The sequence below is a fragment of the Triplophysa rosa genome, linkage group LG5 (genome assembly GCF_024868665.1).
Source record: "Triplophysa rosa linkage group LG5, Trosa_1v2, whole genome shotgun sequence".
Lineage (NCBI taxonomy): Eukaryota > Metazoa > Chordata > Actinopteri > Cypriniformes > Nemacheilidae > Triplophysa > Triplophysa rosa.
This window is the reverse complement of record NC_079894.1, coordinates 11,803,280-11,821,133: the sequence shown is the minus strand read 5'-3', so window position 1 is coordinate 11,821,133 and position 17,854 is coordinate 11,803,280. Positions and strand designations below refer to the sequence as shown.

The following is a 17,854-nucleotide window of genomic DNA, read 5'->3' as shown; positions in this document are numbered from 1 at the left end:
CAAAACCCAGAAGCGAGTTAGCATTTTAGCCCTTCTGGTTCCATCGCACCAAAGTCAATGGATTTTTTTATGGTTTTTTGGTTAAATGTCTATAATAAGTAAAAATATTAAGAGGGTTTTGTTAACCATATTCTATGACATTAAACTTGGTTGGCTTGGTGGGGTAGACGTTGATATCGAGCGACTATAGTGTAGTCTGTTTATAGCCTTGTGTTAGCTTTTTCCTTCTGCCAATTGCATTTCGGCTTTAAACATAGCGAATATTGTGTTAATCTGACATTATAAACATTTGTTAAGCAAAAATGCATAGGCTTTCGGTCGAGGGACTTCCGACTGGCCTACAAAAGTATGTCATCCCTGCACCAGTCTATGAAGATCTTTTTAGGAAAATCTTCCTGTCTATGGCTTACTTATAGGTGCCTGTGCGTATTAAACTCAGATGGGTGAAATGACACACTTTACCTTTAATGGAATAATAAGAGAGCGAATATCAACTGAGAATGGGGCTGTTACTGAGCACAGCAATACCACGAAGTCACTCAGAGCAATTGACTGCTAATCAAAAGTAATAGCAATAGTGATTCATCCCGACTGTGATAATTGTTTTTGCTCAGCGTCTCCTTGTTCAATAGCTAAGTGCCTCTGACTGATCCTCCTTGATAATGATTTTTAATGCAAGGAAATGAACCATCCTGCAGTAATTTGTTTTCTCTCAAGTTTCAAATAACTTAATAATGAGCAGATAGCGCAACGGAGACATTTCATTATGATTTCAAAAGGGACTGTAAATATAACTTATTGACCTCCCCGACTCTGCAGACTGTTGGTAAAATTAAAAGTTACATTTTATCACAACAGCTTAACAAATATGGAGCAAGATGTGCTTTATCTGGTACAAAAGAGCCTTTCTGGTGCCCCAGAACAGCTTTCTAAGCAGATAATACGTCGACTGTGAACAACAGAGATGTGCGTGTCGGTATTGTTGGGTGATAATTATCTGAATAACTCTTGAACCCTTTTAGTCATGCACAATTACTTTGCAAAATGAAGTGCTTGCCAAGCTTTGCCTCTTTTTGTGTCGCATATTTTCAACGCAGCATCAGGGTCACACTCACATTCATAAGCACCCAAATGCAAATGTGATAATTAGCATGAGATTCCTTCTAGTGCTAATTACAAAATATTGTTATATGATTAATAGTGTTTACACTCAAAGCTGTAAATTCATATCCAGTACTGTGAGACTGATTGTTATTAGAAATCATCATGTTGTTCATTGGGTTAGAGAAAACATTGTGTCCTTTTTTGTAACTAAAACTTGGAACCTTTTCTTTTTGCATCTTCAGATTGTAAAAGATAACTGTAAATATTTTACCAGATTAAAAAAATAATTTACTGGATAATAGATTTACATTTGCTTTCTTTTAGGGTTTGCCAGGCCCGCCCGGTGAGAAGGGAGAGAATGGAGATGTTGGCGCAATGGTGAGTTCATAGTTACCCTACATTCTCTACAGTATAATAACTTTTCAAATCAAGTTTGCGCTGGTGCTGAAGTTTCTGTCTCAAATTGTTGATCTGTTTCTAATGTTTGTCTAACAGGGTCCACCTGGTCCTCCGGGTCCCAGAGGTCCTCAAGGCCCTAGCGGAGCAGATGTGAGTTAACCACAATATATACTGTGTTACACATAGAAACATCAGAGTCAATCAGACCGTTCTCAATTGCATTTTTTGTTTGACAGGGCGCTCCTGGCCCTCCCGGCGGTATCGGTTCAATGGGTGGAAATGGCGAAAAGGTGTGAAAGCTTTGAGATGGATATCTTAAATAGTTTTGTTCGTTTTATGAATATACATAAACTGTATAGTTATTGTACTGATGATCGAGTACAACTGATTTCTTTTATGACTATGTTAACATGTCTGTTGCCTTTAGGGTGAAACTGGTGAGGCAGGTAACCCAGGACCACCTGGAGAGTCCGGTACAGGAGTAAGTATGTGGTTGTGTTAAGCATGGTTCCCGAGTGCTCAGCAGATGTATCTGACTTGCATCTTATCTATTGAAAATACACTGTAACTTCAGAAATGCTTGTTTGCTTACAAAATGTTCATTACCATAAACATATTATTAGGACAGAGAGGTCAGGGTTGTTAAGGTCCTTGGTGGTGAATTAATTCTATTTGTTCTCATTTTTCAAGGACAAGTGAATAGTTTCCTTTAGCTCATATATGCTGAGGTGAACATGACTTGCATTTCAGATGGCAGCTCTTGTCATCATCCTTCTTCACCCTGGGACATTATTGCGTTTACTGCCCGCCGCACATGCCTGTTTATGTGATATCAGCATCTTAAATGCTGATGTTTGTCTGTTTGTCAGAGTGTGTTTTCAGACTAAAAGGACTCTCATTGTCGTAGCTTTCTGCTTACACATACACCTTGTGTTTAGTGTTTTTTTTAGTTTTTGCTTATGCTTAGGGTTAGTGGTTTGCTAGCATCCATAAAGGAATGCTGAAAAAAAACAATTCGGTCGTCAATGATTCAACCTCTTGTTGTTTAAAACCGGTGACTCTTTTTTTTTGTGGAACACAAAAGAAGATATTTTCAGAAATGTCTTAGTGGTTTTGTGTCTATACAATGAAAGTCAATGGGGACCAATTTTGTTTGGTGACCAATGGTCTTCAAAATATCTTTTTTTTGTGTTCTGCAGAAGAATGAAACGGATTCCAAAGGATTGGAATGACATTAGGCTGAGTAAATAATTAAATGATCCTCATTTTTAGGTGAACTATGCCTTTAAACATAAACATTAAACAACTCACCCTTGCATTCTACAGACATGAATGACATGTCATGTGCCTAGTTTAGAAGAGTTTCATTACTTTTCCAGGTATTCCAAGTGATTTTTGCTAGGTAAAGGGCTGAAGAATTTTTTACACTCATCTGAGCCTTATATAGTGATTAGAATAGTGGGTAGTCTTCTTTTGACTGTGTTAGTCAAACATTTGTATTTTATACAAATATAAAATTGTATAAGGAATACTGAAGAACAGCAGTGTACTATAGCATTTAACAGTTTAACCTTTATGGAATATACAACCTTAACCATTACCTATAAAGTGTGATGGCCATAAAGTGAATCAACCTTTTGAGTTGAACATTACATTAGCTCTAACTGTGAACTACACAGGTATTAATGAGCATAATTATAGGAGGAAAACAGCATGAAGGTACAGTAGTTGTTGGATTCTTTTGTAGGGACCCAAAGGTGAACTTGGAGAGAAAGGAGAAGCTGGTCCTCCTGGAGCTGCAGGACCTGCCGGTGCAAGAGGACCTCCTGGAGATGACGGCCCTAAAGGAAACCCAGTGAGTCCCAGAAAAAATGTCATAACTGTAAACTAAAGTGATACTTTGGAATAATTGCTCATTCTTTTAATTTTCATTGTAGGGACCTAATGGCTTCCCTGGAGATTCAGGTCCACCCGGTGAGCCGGGCGTTGGTGTAAGTGCTTTGTTAGGACTTTCAGACACAAGATATTATGCTTTAACTCTATGCATTTTCAGTAGTGCTCTTGTCATAACAAATGTATGAGGAACTATTCATTAATAAGTGCCTGCCTTTATGTTTATGGGTTAATAATGCAGTATACTGTAAAAGCGTCAGAGATTAACTCATTTTTGTGTTTACAAATGATACAGAGCTTTTAGGTTATGTTATAGTGGAATTGTTTCACACAGGGACTTGATGGTCTTCCTGGAGACAAGGGAGATGATGGAGAGGCCGGTCAGCCTGTGAGTGATAATGAACTCATACTGAGGATCATATTTTATGTTCAAACCATAATGAAAGTTTCTCAGTGTGATACTTAATGTGCTGAATTCACATCACAGGGTCCACCCGGTCCATCTGGTGAAGCCGGTCCTCCAGGACCCCCCGGAAAGCGAGTGAGTGTCTGAACCTGTTATCCAGCAGATATTTTGTTCATTTTCATTTATTAAAGGTGTTTGCTGAGACAAGCATCCGTAGCACCACTTGGGATTCAGGACTGGAACAAACACTATTAAAGGCACTATGTAGAAACTAGAATAGCATGACTAACTAACAACCACCAGGACACCATAGCACACACACGTGAAAATTAAACAAAGTAAAATAGCCTCAAAACACTTTGGCAGTCACATAGAAAAAAACTGGCAACCACATTGTTTTGCCCATTCAAGCTACAATCACATTTCTTCTGAAAATGTAAAAATCGCCTCTTTGTTAGTCCTTCTAGTCTGCTGAGTCACACATTTTCAAAAGAGTTTACGGGTCTCCATTAAAGTATATTTTGTGAGGATCAAATTTATTTTTAACACGTCTGAACTGCACAAACAATAAATCTTTAAAAGCACAGCATAGTCAGGATTTTATTGTGACTTCGTTTCCCACTGCAAATTGTTCCCAAGTGTGTAAAGAATGCACGGTGTGTCTGAGAATATCTGCATAGCATCAAACCAATGTCGAAAAAAAGGCCTCATATCCGCTTGCATTCCTTAAGGGCAAGAGCTGAAGTTGACATTTAGACAGTTCTGTAATAGAATATTGACCAAAGTTGCTTGAATGACAGCAGGCTGATAGCCAAAAGGAAATGAAGTTGTCATTGTCAACCGTGGTGTCATTCTCAAGTCTTGACTCAGAATAGATTACTCTCTTAGGTTCTGTGTTCCGATGCATTTAATGTGAAAACCATCACAGGTTTCCTGGTTTTTACACAACTAGCATTTGTACAACACGGTGCCAATAATGAAATATTCTTCTCAAGAATTGAATTTTTACTTCTGGTTAAGATGGATTCTAAACAGATTTCATTTTACGGTTGACTTCAAACGTTGGTCTAAATGCTTTTCTAAAGTGAGGGTTATCGCCATGTGTTTGCCAGGAAGCAAATTGAGATGCTTTTAATGTATGGACACATTCGGCTTTTAGTCTGAAATATTGAATTTTCCCGTAGCAGCAGAGCCGTGAGCTAATAGCAATAAAAATGCATTACAGGGCTTTCCATTTTTACCCGACTTGCTTACAACTTGAAATTGGTCTGTGTGCGAAACTGATTCATTCACACCAGAGCTCAGCTTTTCTGTGTGCTGAATGTAAATGTGCACACCCATATTGATTGTGGGCTTCAGGGAACATTTCGGCCTGCTCTGTGTTTGTGCCTACACTGCTATCAAATACATCAGTTTCACTAGTTGAGCTCCGATTTATCTAAATAATCATAGTAATAGTGTTCACAAAGGTGGAGATGGTAATGTTTGGTATCTGGACGTCTTCCCACACCATTAGCCATTACTGCTGCTACCTCTGAAGAGAACTATTCTGAATCGAATAGATGAGCTGGTCTAAACATAGACTTCATAACAGATTTAAAATAGATGTTAGGAAAAACATGTTTACGTGTGGCATGTCTTGTGCCTTGGAGGATGCCTGTAAGCTGCCTGCAAAAAATGTGCTGTTATAGACGGCTGATGTGTAAAGAGAACTGAGTGAAAAGAGAAAGCGTGCTGCCCTGTTGTTATCGTAGTAAATCTGGAGGCAGATAAAAACATGTGATATGAGTATATAATTGTTCATAACTTTTATGAGTAATTGTGGTGCTGTGAGATATGTTGTATCATACCCTGCGAAATAATCTCTATTTTTCTAAATCAGTTTCCTTGTCATGTTTTACAAGAAAGCAAATCTCATAATGTCTTTAAAACGAAAGCAGACTGCATAAGATATTGAGAATTACTTGTGGAAAATATAGCTTTGTTTTTCTTTAAGCATGTATCTAAATGTAGTCATGGGGCTTATGGGGTAAGAGAAATAAGATACAAGATATAGTTCTTGTCCTACACAGCTTTGCAATAAAAAATATTTTCACACATTTATATATTTTGGTATTATTACTCGTACGCAGATATTACAAGGTACTGGCACAACACTGAGCTCAAAACAACAGTTTAACATAACAGTTACTAAAAATGAGTGGTCCAAAACTTCGGAAGTGTACATTTGATCGTTTTTGTCTTTTATGACTAATACTGTCCTCACGAACCAAGTTCCAGACGCTTCATCCCACCTTCCCTGTGCCACAGAAATTTCTAGAATTTTCTGACAGTGACAATAATATGATAATTTTATAATACGTGAAAATGTAAACAGGTTTTGTTTATTTGCAATATACCACTATATCGTAATTAATGATATCATCTCAAAATGTACTTGAGCTAAATATACACTAAAACATTGATGCTACATGAAAATAAATATGACCACAGTAATAGCACCACAGAATTGTACAAGACCCATAAAAAGGTCGGGCGACCTTTCGTTACACTGTTTTATTGATTGTCTTTTTTCTTTTCCTCAAGGGTCCTGCTGGCCCAGCGGGTACAGAAGGCAGACAAGGAGAGAAGGGTGCAAAGGTAAGACTATTATCAGTTATTTAAAACAACAAGCTTAACGAACATCAAGCTGTTGATTTGTTGTCTTAGTGTTGAGAGAGATTACATTCAGCAGAAAGAGTGTTTCAAAATCCCAAATTTCAAGATTTCACCCCAACAAAGCCTAATTGGATGCCAAAACAAGTTAATCCCGGACTTCAGGTTCAGTCCTTGGAAGTGACAGGAAATCTATCTTACGTTTAAAGCTTTAGTTCTTCAAAAAGATTTGTTGATCCAATGGTATTATTTTATCTGATCACACGACATGTTAGCCATCCTGACGTGGACATCAACGTTGCTCTTTTAGACAGACGACAAATTGCATTCAAAAGCTCGGTTTCAAAGCTACAGACAAGAGATATATAGACACTAGACCCTTACACAGATTCTGCATGTTTATCAAACCAAAAATGTAATATGAAAAGTTTGCCAAACATTTTCATTTGTCGCTTCATTCTGCATTCAAATATTTTTGCAAAACCCCTGCTAAATTTATAACATCTGTGCTAATTAAAGTGTTCTCACTCAGCGCTCTGTTCTCACATAATAAACGTAAATCAATGGTTTATTCTCAGATTTATATTCATTGGGTAGCTTTTCTGTGCCAGGGGTTGTGATCATGCTGTTTATTTTGTAATGATGACAGATTGACTGTATATTATGCCTTGCTTTTTTTATTTTCACACAGGGAGAAGCAGGAGCAGAGGGACTAGTGGGCAAAACTGGGCCTGTGGGCCCGCAGGGACCTCCTGGAAAGTCTGGTGCTGAGGGGTTACGTGGTATCCCTGGGCCTGTGGTATGCTCCTGGTTTTATCCAAACAGTCTGTGTAATTATTTGATGTTAACAAAATTGTGCACATGGACATTTGACTTTTAATCATCCCGTTTAGTTTAATTTGAATCTGTGTACAGTGTACTAATATTTGCTGTGGTTATTGTTTTTTTTTTTTGTCTCAGGGTGAGCAGGGACTTCCTGGTGCCGCTGGCCGAGATGGTCCTCCTGGGCCACTGGTAAGAGAATAACTGTATCGTTTTGTTTACTCAGATTAATGTTGGAGCTGAGAAATGACAACATGTATCTGTTTCGACAATGTTTAGGGTCCTCCTGGTCTTCCGGGTTTGAAGGGTGATCCTGGTACTAAGGGTGAGAAGGTATGCTGTAACAAATCTTCTGTGTCTCTTAAATGTAAAAGGTGAATAAAGCACTTGAAATCAAGGATCAATGCTGCTGCTGTTGTTCGCGATGTTTTACAGTCCTCTGGTGTTTTTTATAGAAATAAAATGGAAATAAATATCAATGATAAAGTACAAAGAAACTACAATCGTTATAGAGGTGTTACTGAATTAAAGATCAGATTCATATCTTAATACATAGAGTACAGTTATTCAAACAATATGTCAATTGATCATTTCGGTAAATAAGTCTATATGCATCTTAAAATGATTTTATAAGTACTGTATATGTCAAGACTCAAGAATATCTTCACAGTTCTGTCATAAACTCTAGGGTGGTACAGTTTAAACAGCTTTTTTGAAAGGATCCAACTGTATGGAAGTGCTTTTATGTGCATTAATGCTGAGCTCAGTTGAAAGTTTGAGAGAGCAGTTGACTTTATTGGCATCTCTATTTCATATAATGACAAGGTATAAACAGCCTCTTAGTGCTGGATTAAATACAGTGTCAGACAGTGATTAAACTCTTACTGTGCCAGCAATACAATAATCAATGCACTATACCTCCATAAATCTGTTTCATGATGGGACACCTGGTCAGGTGCCAGACTGTATTATGTATTCATATTGTGGAGATGCAACTAGCTGTGACTGTATAAATCAGCTGTTAAAATGGTTATTCTATTGCAGGCCTTAACAATCAATTGTATTGTAGCATTGTGCTTTTGTTTCTTTCTCATCATTACACATACTGTATGGTTGTTTGTCAAATGAGTCATTTTACTGGTGTATGATGTACTGATTGTCATATTTTAGCCTTTGAACTATTGTTAGTTTTAGTAGGACTATTTTGACACAATTGAAATTTGTCAAAATGAATTGTGTCCTTCACCAGTACAGTAGCTTCAATTGAAAGGTTTTACTGTTGTTTTCCAGGGTCACCCAGGTCTGATTGGTCTTATCGGTCCTTCTGGTGAGTCAGGAGAGAAAGGTGACAGGGGACTGCAGGGTCCTCAGGGACTGGCTGGAGGAAAGGGTGATTCTGTGAGTGAATGCTCTTTACACACACTGTGATTTAGCTCTATGATGTTTCTGTTCAACATGATGCTTTGATTACAAGTAAACACTTAGTCGTATCGTCATTGTGACTGATGAATACATTGATTACTAATTCTCCAAAACAGAAATGATAATGTCCTAAAATACATTATTTATCATACGAGAAAGATTTTTCTCATAATAATGCTCTGAACATGTAAAAAGGATATTGTTCAAGGCGGAGTTATTGTTTTGTTTTAAGTTTTATTGTAGCTTAATTAATTGGCTTTTCATTTTATATTCTCGGTTTTCATTTGTACGTTTTGTTATTGTATTGTTTTGTTTAGTTTATAAAGCTTTTAATTTACTTTAGTTTTCATTTGTTTTCAGTTAGTAATTTTAGTGACACAACTTAAACTTATTACCTATTATTAAAACCTTAAAACCTATTTATTGCTGTGGGAACATTTCTAATTTTCGTTTAAATTTGAGATCATATTTTATTTGATTTCAGCAGAAATGTTCTAATAGTTTTAGTTTTTATAAACTATAATAACCTTGGTTTAGGGCTGGGTGATATGGCAAAAAAGTAAACTCGATAGTTTTTTTCTATAGTGATCGATAACGATATTTATTTCGATACATAATTAATTAAAAAACTGTATTTAAAATAATCTATTTTAAATACAGTTTATTAGCAAAAGTTAACCTTTAACCAGTTAAAATTCAATTTAATTAATGCACTTTTGCAACACAGAGGATATTAGGCCATAAACAACATGTACCAGTTCATTCAGTCTCATTTTGACTCAATTGACTCGTTAAGTAAAGGGAGTGTTCATTCAGTACATTCAACCAATGAAAGGGCTCCGTTACTGTGTACATTCGAACGCTATTGGCTCAGCNAATATGTCAATTGATCATTTCGGTAAATAAGTCTATATGCATCTTAAAATGATTTTATAAGTACTGTATATGTCAAGACTCAAGAATATCTTCACAGTTCTGTCATAAACTCTAGGGTGGTACAGTTTAAACAGCTTTTTTGAAAGGATCCAACTGTATGGAAGTGCTTTTATGTGCATTAATGCTGAGCTCAGTTGAAAGTTTGAGAGAGCAGTTGACTTTATTGGCATCTCTATTTCATATAATGACAAGGTATAAACAGCCTCTTAGTGCTGGATTAAATACAGTGTCAGACAGTGATTAAACTCTTACTGTGCCAGCAATACAATAATCAATGCACTATACCTCCATAAATCTGTTTCATGATGGGACACCTGGTCAGGTGCCAGACTGTATTATGTATTCATATTGTGGAGATGCAACTAGCTGTGACTGTATAAATCAGCTGTTAAAATGGTTATTCTATTGCAGGCCTTAACAATCAATTGTATTGTAGCATTGTGCTTTTGTTTCTTTCTCATCATTACACATACTGTATGGTTGTTTGTCAAATGAGTCATTTTACTGGTGTATGATGTACTGATTGTCATATTTTAGCCTTTGAACTATTGTTAGTTTTAGTAGGACTATTTTGACACAATTGAAATTTGTCAAAATGAATTGTGTCCTTCACCAGTACAGTAGCTTCAATTGAAAGGTTTTACTGTTGTTTTCCAGGGTCACCCAGGTCTGATTGGTCTTATCGGTCCTTCTGGTGAGTCAGGAGAGAAAGGTGACAGGGGACTGCAGGGTCCTCAGGGACTGGCTGGAGGAAAGGGTGATTCTGTGAGTGAATGCTCTTTACACACACTGTGATTTAGCTCTATGATGTTTCTGTTCAACATGATGCTTTGATTACAAGTAAACACTTAGTCGTATCGTCATTGTGACTGATGAATACATTGATTACTAATTCTCCAAAACAGAAATGATAATGTCCTAAAATACATTATTTATCATACGAGAAAGATTTTTCTCATAATAATGCTCTGAACATGTAAAAAGGATATTGTTCAAGGCGGAGTTATTGTTTTGTTTTAAGTTTTATTGTAGCTTAATTAATTGGCTTTTCATTTTATATTCTCGGTTTTCATTTGTACGTTTTGTTATTGTATTGTTTTGTTTAGTTTATAAAGCTTTTAATTTACTTTAGTTTTCATTTGTTTTCAGTTAGTAATTTTAGTGACACAACTTAAACTTATTACCTATTATTAAAACCTTAAAACCTATTTATTGCTGTGGGAACATTTCTAATTTTCGTTTAAATTTGAGATCATATTTTATTTGATTTCAGCAGAAATGTTCTAATAGTTTTAGTTTTTATAAACTATAATAACCTTGGTTTAGGGCTGGGAGATATGGCAAAAAAGTAAACTCGATAGTTTTTTTCTATAGTGATCGATAACGATATTTATTTCGATACATAATTAATTAAAAAACTGTATTTAAAATAATCTATTTTAAATACAGTTTATTAGCAAAAGTTAACCTTTAACCAGTTAAAATTCAATTCAATTAATGCACTTTTGCAACACAGAGGATATTAGGCCATAAACAACATGTACCAGTTCATTCAGTCTCATTTTGACTCAATTGACTCGTTAAGTAAAGGGAGTGTTCATTCAGTACATTCAACCAATGAAAGGGCTCCGTTACTGTGTACATTCGAACGCTATTGGCTCAGCACCTGCGCACATACATAACGCTGCAATAAAGTCTTGCTCGAGTAGTGAGATTCTTTCAATGTATTCAGTGAACCTTAAAGACATCTCACATAAACTGTAGTACATTTCTTTAATCATGCAAGCATCTTACATACAAGGTTCAATATTTTAATGTGCACACAAACTCACTTCATTACATCTCTAATCTGTACAGGGCAGCGCTGTTTTGTTTCATATGCACCAGCTCATGTTAGCAGATATGTTAACGATGGATATAAAAACGTTTGTGCTTGAGTTTCGAAGTAACTCGCTTGCAATTGCGCCTCAAGTTTGTTTTGTTTAACCGGCGATTGCGAAAAAAAATTACAAGACACTTGATAAACCGCGCGATGACAACTCGAGGTTAGTTTCACCTTTGTTTCCGCTTCCAGTAATGTTTTCCTCCTCATGTCGAGTTTTCTTTGCCAAGTGCAGTATGAAATGGACTTTGTACTTTTACGCGAATGATAAAAGCTGCACGCTGACTGACTGTTGTTGTGTTTATTTCTGCGTTCTGTTAAAATGTAAAATTGTAAACTGTAAAATTAATCCATATCGAGTCAAAATGCCAATAGCTTATCATCGTTTTTGAAATACATTCTATCGCGATTCGATATGATATCGTTTATCGGCACAGCCCTACCTTGGTTCGATGATCACATATGAGACAGTTAATGGACATCCTACAGTAGAGACTAAAATGTCTACTAAATTGATCTCAAAATAACTCGTATTGGCTTTTTGTTAATGATATACTGCAGACTTAACATAGAGTATTACAGTATAACCCAATGCGTTATTATTTATTGATTTCAGGGTCCTATCGGTGCTTCTGGTCCACTTGGTCCCCCAGGTCCTCCTGGTATTCCTGTAAGATGTTCCTTTAATCTAGCACTGTGATTATATTGTACTTTTCACCACCATAACATTTTCTTAATTGGGTTCCTTGTTTTCTTCTTTTTTCAGGGCACTCAAGGACAAAAGGGATCCAAAGGATCATATGTAAGTACTAAATCTCCCCATAGCTCCATAATGAGGTAGTAATTATGTCTCAGTTAATCACCATGTTCTCCGTGTTCACAGGGTGCAGCTGGTCAGAAGGGAGAGCCTGGTTTGATTGGACCACCAGGACCTCCGGTAAGAGACACATTATGTTTAGTAGTCAAGAGCACTGCTGGAAATCATATGAACTTTTCCTAAGTGTGTTTACTGTACATTTGAGACCGACCCAATGTTGATTTATCTTCAATTGTCTATCACCTAGGGTCCAGCTGCTGACATCATCCAGTCCCTCCCCATCCAAGCCAATAAAAAATCGAGGAGGTCACCTGACATGCAGGGTGACGATGCAGAGGGAGTGATGGACTATGGCATGGGGGGAATGGAGGATGTGTTTGGCTCCCTCAACAACCTGAAGCAAGACATTGAACTCATGAAGTTCCCATTGGGAACCCAGGACAACCCAGCCAGAACCTGCAAGGACCTGCAGCTCAGCCAGCCAGACTTCCCAGATGGTGGGAGAAAGTTTTGTGTCTATGAGTTTACTTTGCTATAGCGAAGGCAGGAATCAACTTATTTGAGCATTTGAAAAAAAAATAAGTGTAAACTGACGTTGATAGTCAACCATAGGGCAGATAAATACATAACTTTTCTCTTTATTGTTTTCTTAACTTGCTTGTTTTTACTGTAGGACAATACTGGATCGATCCCAATATGGGATGCACAGGAGATGCCTTCAAAGTGTACTGTAATTTCACAGCGGGAGGAGAAACCTGCATCTACCCCGATAAGAAGTCCTCGGGGGTGAGAGAAACACTTCTTCTGTTAAATCTCATGATCAGTTGCATATAAAATCACTTTCTCATCACAGTGAGTTGTTTGAACAAAATTTCCTTTTGTTTTAGGTTAGAATATCAAACTGGCCAAAGGAGTCGCCCGGATCTTGGTTCAGTGAATTCAAGCGTGGAAAAATCGTACGTGCTTCGTCTCGTTTCCTTTTTAGAGTTCCTAAAGTTTGAATTAAAGCTCAGCAGCTTGGTTTGGGGTCTCTGCTGCAGAAAGTGAAAATAGTTTATCCAATATTATAAGCGAGATGATGTTTGATGATGTTTTTTCTCTGCCCCAGCTGTCCTATGTGGATGTCGAGGAGAGCTCCATCAACTCGGTCCAGATGACGTTCCTCAAGTTGCTCAGCTCTTCTGCCCGGCAGAACTTTACTTACATATGCCATCAGTCTGTGGCTTGGTATGACGCCAAGGCCGACAGCTATGACAAGGCGCTGCGTTTCCTGGGCTCTAATGATGAGGAAATGTCCTATGACAACAACCCCTTCATCAAGGCTCTTTCAGACGGCTGCTCGGTGAGGCGGCTCCTTCCCAGAACACACTTCACTTACTCATTATTTCTAGCCAATGCGGTGACATTCATCCATTTTTAAGTGTGGCTTTAAATAATCCAAATACTTGCATATACCTTGATGGCTATATTTAGATTAGGTGACCTGAATTTTCCCAGTGATACAGAATTTACATTTTAAATTGATGTTAAAATTGCACATGAAATTTATAGTCTTTATATAAAACTGTGGTCACTAATATGTCTTCTCCTCTGATATGTGTTCTCTTTGTTTCAGATGAGGCAGGGATATTCTAAGTCCGTGATGGAAATTAACACTCCTCGCATCGACCAGGTGCCCATCATCGACGTCATGTTAAATGACTTTGGGGATGCTAATCATAGGTTTGGTTTTGAGGTAGGCCCTGTCTGCTTCCTCGGCTAAAGGACACCACCACGGCCAAGGTCAAGGAGCGCGGCCAGCCAAGAGCCTCCCACCCCTTTCTTGCGCCACAAATACACACCAGCACCCTCACTGTGTAATCTGAAATGTTCATTGAGCATTTGAAACCCTTGTAAAATTGTGAGAGAGGACTTGAACTGTCTGGTGGACCGTGGCGCACTATTAGGAGAAGAAAGAGGTTTCATTCCTTTATCTTCTCACCACATCATCCAACCTAGAACCTGTAGGATTTCTTTTCCCCATTTCCAAACCCATTTTTATTCACCACTTTTTGATTCCGTTCCAACCTTGATATCAGCACCACTTTTTTAAAAACCCTTAATCCTGATTTAATTCCCAATCCTACTTCTAGTTCCTATATTCCTTATGGATCTTCCTCTTGGTGCTGCTCGGTGAAAGACAACCACGGTGGTGTGCTCTTGTTGTAAACACCCAAACACCTATGGTGCTATTAAAAAAAGTGCATTTTTGCTAAAACTGTAATTATTATTTTGTACAATACTGTTCTTTTTGCCTTTAAAACCTTGCATGTATCAGAATTGATTTGAAGAAATATTTGATATCCTTAAAGAGACTTCTCTGGGTATCTGTTTTCGTGTTTGGAAACGATCAGTAAAACAGCATTCTTAACAAGGTGTCCCTGTCAACTTAATAAAAGCAAGCATTTCAAACCATCCATTTTTGTAATAATAAAGCATCTGTTTTTGTAAATATTGACCCATTGAAGCACTAGGAGTCTCCACTCTATCCAGGAATTTATGGGTATTTAGCTGTGTCTAATGTAGAATGAAGGAACTGTGTTGTCTCTTTGAAGTCTGCAGATTTCCACTAGCGTTTGATGTTCACAAGTGGTAGCAATGATGCTGTGGTAATCAATAACTCCACAATACAAAAGAAACTTGATGAAGAGTAACATGATGTCTGATTGAATTTCTTCACAGTATACCTCAGTGTCGTAAAGTGTCAAATTCAAAGATGTTCAACCCTGTACATACAGAGCCTTGGTTGGATGATCAAGTTTATATATTTGAGACCGGAATATTTTAAATAAAATGGGTTTGTTAACCTTTTTGTTTGGTTATTTGTGCTATAATTAATTCCTTAAAAATAGAAACAGTTCTGAGGTGCTTCATCAACTTTTTATCGGTATTAGATATGAGTTCTGGACAGTATTGTATTCAAAGTGATATTTGTTTACTCTTAGTGTGAATCATTCCTGTGTGATTCATTCATGCTTTTTGCTATGCTGTTTGTTTTAAAGCCTGCATTTTAGAGCTTCATATTTAAAACTTTCTGTGGTAAAAATGTGCTCAGGTTTGTGCGGGTATGTGAGCTGTTTTTTTATGGCTTGCTTTTTTCGTCCATTGTGTTCTGTGTCTTTGAAAACCCTTCAAATATATGACAGTAGACTCACAACGCATATCTGTGTAACATACTTATAATTTATGTAAGATGTGGAATAAATGATTGGTACGTTTCCAGTTGATAATTTGCTCTGTTTCAGTTTTGCTCTAAATTAATAGAGAGGGATGGAAATGTGTTTAGTTAGAAGTGGTTTTATTAATGCAGTAACATCTTCAACTGTATCATTTAGGGGCGGTTTCCCTGACAGGGTTTAAACCTAGTCCCAGACTAACTTAAATGTTAGAAGTTTCTTGATCGAAAACAACTTGCAATGACATTTCTTAAAATATATAAGTGTGATTGTTTTGTCTCAAGATGTACACCAGTAATGTTTTTTTTGTAAATTATGTTTTTAAAAATGACTTAAATATCCTAATTTAACTAAGGCTTAGTCCTGGTTTAAGCTAATCCATGTCTGGGAAACGGCCCCTTATCTGTCTGAACCTCATAGAATACTTTATGCTAAAATGAACTGCGATGTTGCTATGGTGCTGTAGGTACAGTGCATTCAGAAGTTGTTCAGTCGCAGGAGCAGAAACTGACTTGTAATTCACCTACACTGAAGCTCAAGGCTAAGTGCATCTGCACATATGGTACTCTGAATGTTAAAGGGGTCATATGACACTGCTAAAACGAATATTATCGTTTGTTTTAAATGTAATGCAATGTGTATACATGATTTAAGGTTCAAAAATGCAGTATTTTCCACATACCGTGCATGTTTGTATCTCCTCTTTGCCCCGCCTCTCTGAAACGCGCGGATTTTTTACAAAGCTCATCGCTCTGATTGGCCAGTTCACCAGTGCGTAGTGATTGGTCGAATACTGAAAGCGTGTGACATAAATGTAACGCCTCTTACCATATTTGGAACATCAGGTTCCAAAGCAATTGTACTGACAGGTACGCCCACCTTACTTGCGTGTTCATTTGGGCGGTCTTAGTCAAATCATACCACGAACTGACGTAGATTTGTGGGGGTGTGGTTACACAAGGCGTTTCAGGCAGGTCTGGGTGAGCATTCGCTTTTAGATAGAATGCATCTTTTGTTCCGACACTTTAATTTTTGCAATTTTACGTGTCTAATACATGCATGGGCAACTTATAACACACCAAAGACACAGAAAAACATGTGTTCGCGCCATATGACCCCTTTAAAGCATGTCCAGTAACCCTGGACTAATGGAAGCATTGTCAGATCTCTTGGGTGGAATGTACCTTTTTATCACAAACATAGGTTTTAAAAGCATTTATATCAGTGTAGTTCTATTGAACACTTCGCAAGATGGTTTCACTTTCGGTTTCATTTTTTATTTTATTTTTTTAATCTTATTTTCCTTTATATGGGTCAAAGACATTAAGATGTCCCCATCAAAAGAAATTTACAAAAGTGATTTTATGTCCATAGAAATCACATTAAATGTAAGTAAAATATCTACTTTATGGTTTCAACTAAGTTTTTGGAGAATAAAATGTAAAAATTTGGTTGAAATAATGTTACATTGTCATTCAGTGTAACACAATATTTATGTACAAATTCAAACAACGTGTGTGTTCTGACTTGTACATATTAAAATATACAAAAGAATAAGGGAGCATATTACATTTTCTTGTAATGCTTTAAATGAGTAAAAAAAATCTTATTGACAAATGGGCAAAACCTAGGATAGTGGCAAATAAAAAAAAGTCAAATTACAACTAATTAGCATTTGGGGTGAAAGTAATTAGTCTTTTAATATGTCATAAATTGATTTTTGTTGTAAATATTCCTGACAAGATTGTTACACTGAATAACATTTTAGTGGGCGTCCTTTGTAATCAGGGAAAAGTGTATGATATTTATTTTTTCTCAGAAAAACAAAAATGCAATTAAACTAAACGGAAAACTTTTTAATTATTTTTTTGAACAACAACAGTTTAAAGCAGTATTACACTTATTGTTTTTATGCTTAAACCCTTTTTTGTCTTTGACACATATACGTATATAATTAAATCTTAAAGATTTTCTTTTTAATGTTTTGGTTTGGAAAAAGGCAGCACATAACATTCTATACATATTAATTTCCTCATAACCAAAAGCAAACTTACAGACTTCAACATTCAAGCCATTTCAATCTTCTGTTCTTTGTTTGTATCAAAGAAAAATCTATAGTAAAATGTGACAATTACAGCAAAAATCTGTCTAAATCCAGTGTCAAAATAATAAAACGGAATATTTTCACAATAGGTCATTGCACTGTATACTGTTGCAGATTTACAATGCTGGACTGTAAGAGCTTGTCCACACTCATGTGGTTCAGTTTGAAAACACATCTTTTTCTCTCCGTTTTGGCCTTT

The 17,854-nt window shown here is 36.7% G+C and overlaps 1 protein-coding gene across 1 annotated transcript in view; it reads left to right on the top strand.

The window, feature by feature from the left end:
- col11a1b (collagen, type XI, alpha 1b) overlaps positions 1-15,592 on the top strand; it is a 76,501-nt gene extending 60,909 nt beyond the window's left edge. Inside the window, exons 47-67 of the mRNA XM_057334854.1 lie at positions 1,429-1,482; positions 1,600-1,653; positions 1,740-1,793; positions 1,931-1,984; positions 3,251-3,358; positions 3,441-3,494; positions 3,731-3,784; positions 3,884-3,937; positions 6,389-6,442; positions 7,149-7,256; positions 7,418-7,471; positions 7,559-7,612; positions 8,570-8,677; positions 12,136-12,189; positions 12,286-12,321; positions 12,403-12,456; positions 12,584-12,833; positions 13,010-13,122; positions 13,224-13,292; positions 13,445-13,678; positions 13,952-15,592. Of these exons, the coding sequence (XP_057190837.1) occupies positions 1,429-1,482; positions 1,600-1,653; positions 1,740-1,793; positions 1,931-1,984; positions 3,251-3,358; positions 3,441-3,494; positions 3,731-3,784; positions 3,884-3,937; positions 6,389-6,442; positions 7,149-7,256; positions 7,418-7,471; positions 7,559-7,612; positions 8,570-8,677; positions 12,136-12,189; positions 12,286-12,321; positions 12,403-12,456; positions 12,584-12,833; positions 13,010-13,122; positions 13,224-13,292; positions 13,445-13,678; positions 13,952-14,098 (1,821 nt within the window). The 3' untranslated portion in view covers positions 14,099-15,592. The remainder of the gene's footprint in view (positions 1-1,428; positions 1,483-1,599; positions 1,654-1,739; positions 1,794-1,930; positions 1,985-3,250; positions 3,359-3,440; positions 3,495-3,730; positions 3,785-3,883; positions 3,938-6,388; positions 6,443-7,148; positions 7,257-7,417; positions 7,472-7,558; positions 7,613-8,569; positions 8,678-12,135; positions 12,190-12,285; positions 12,322-12,402; positions 12,457-12,583; positions 12,834-13,009; positions 13,123-13,223; positions 13,293-13,444; positions 13,679-13,951) is intronic.
- Positions 15,593-17,854: the final 2,262 nt, after the last annotated feature.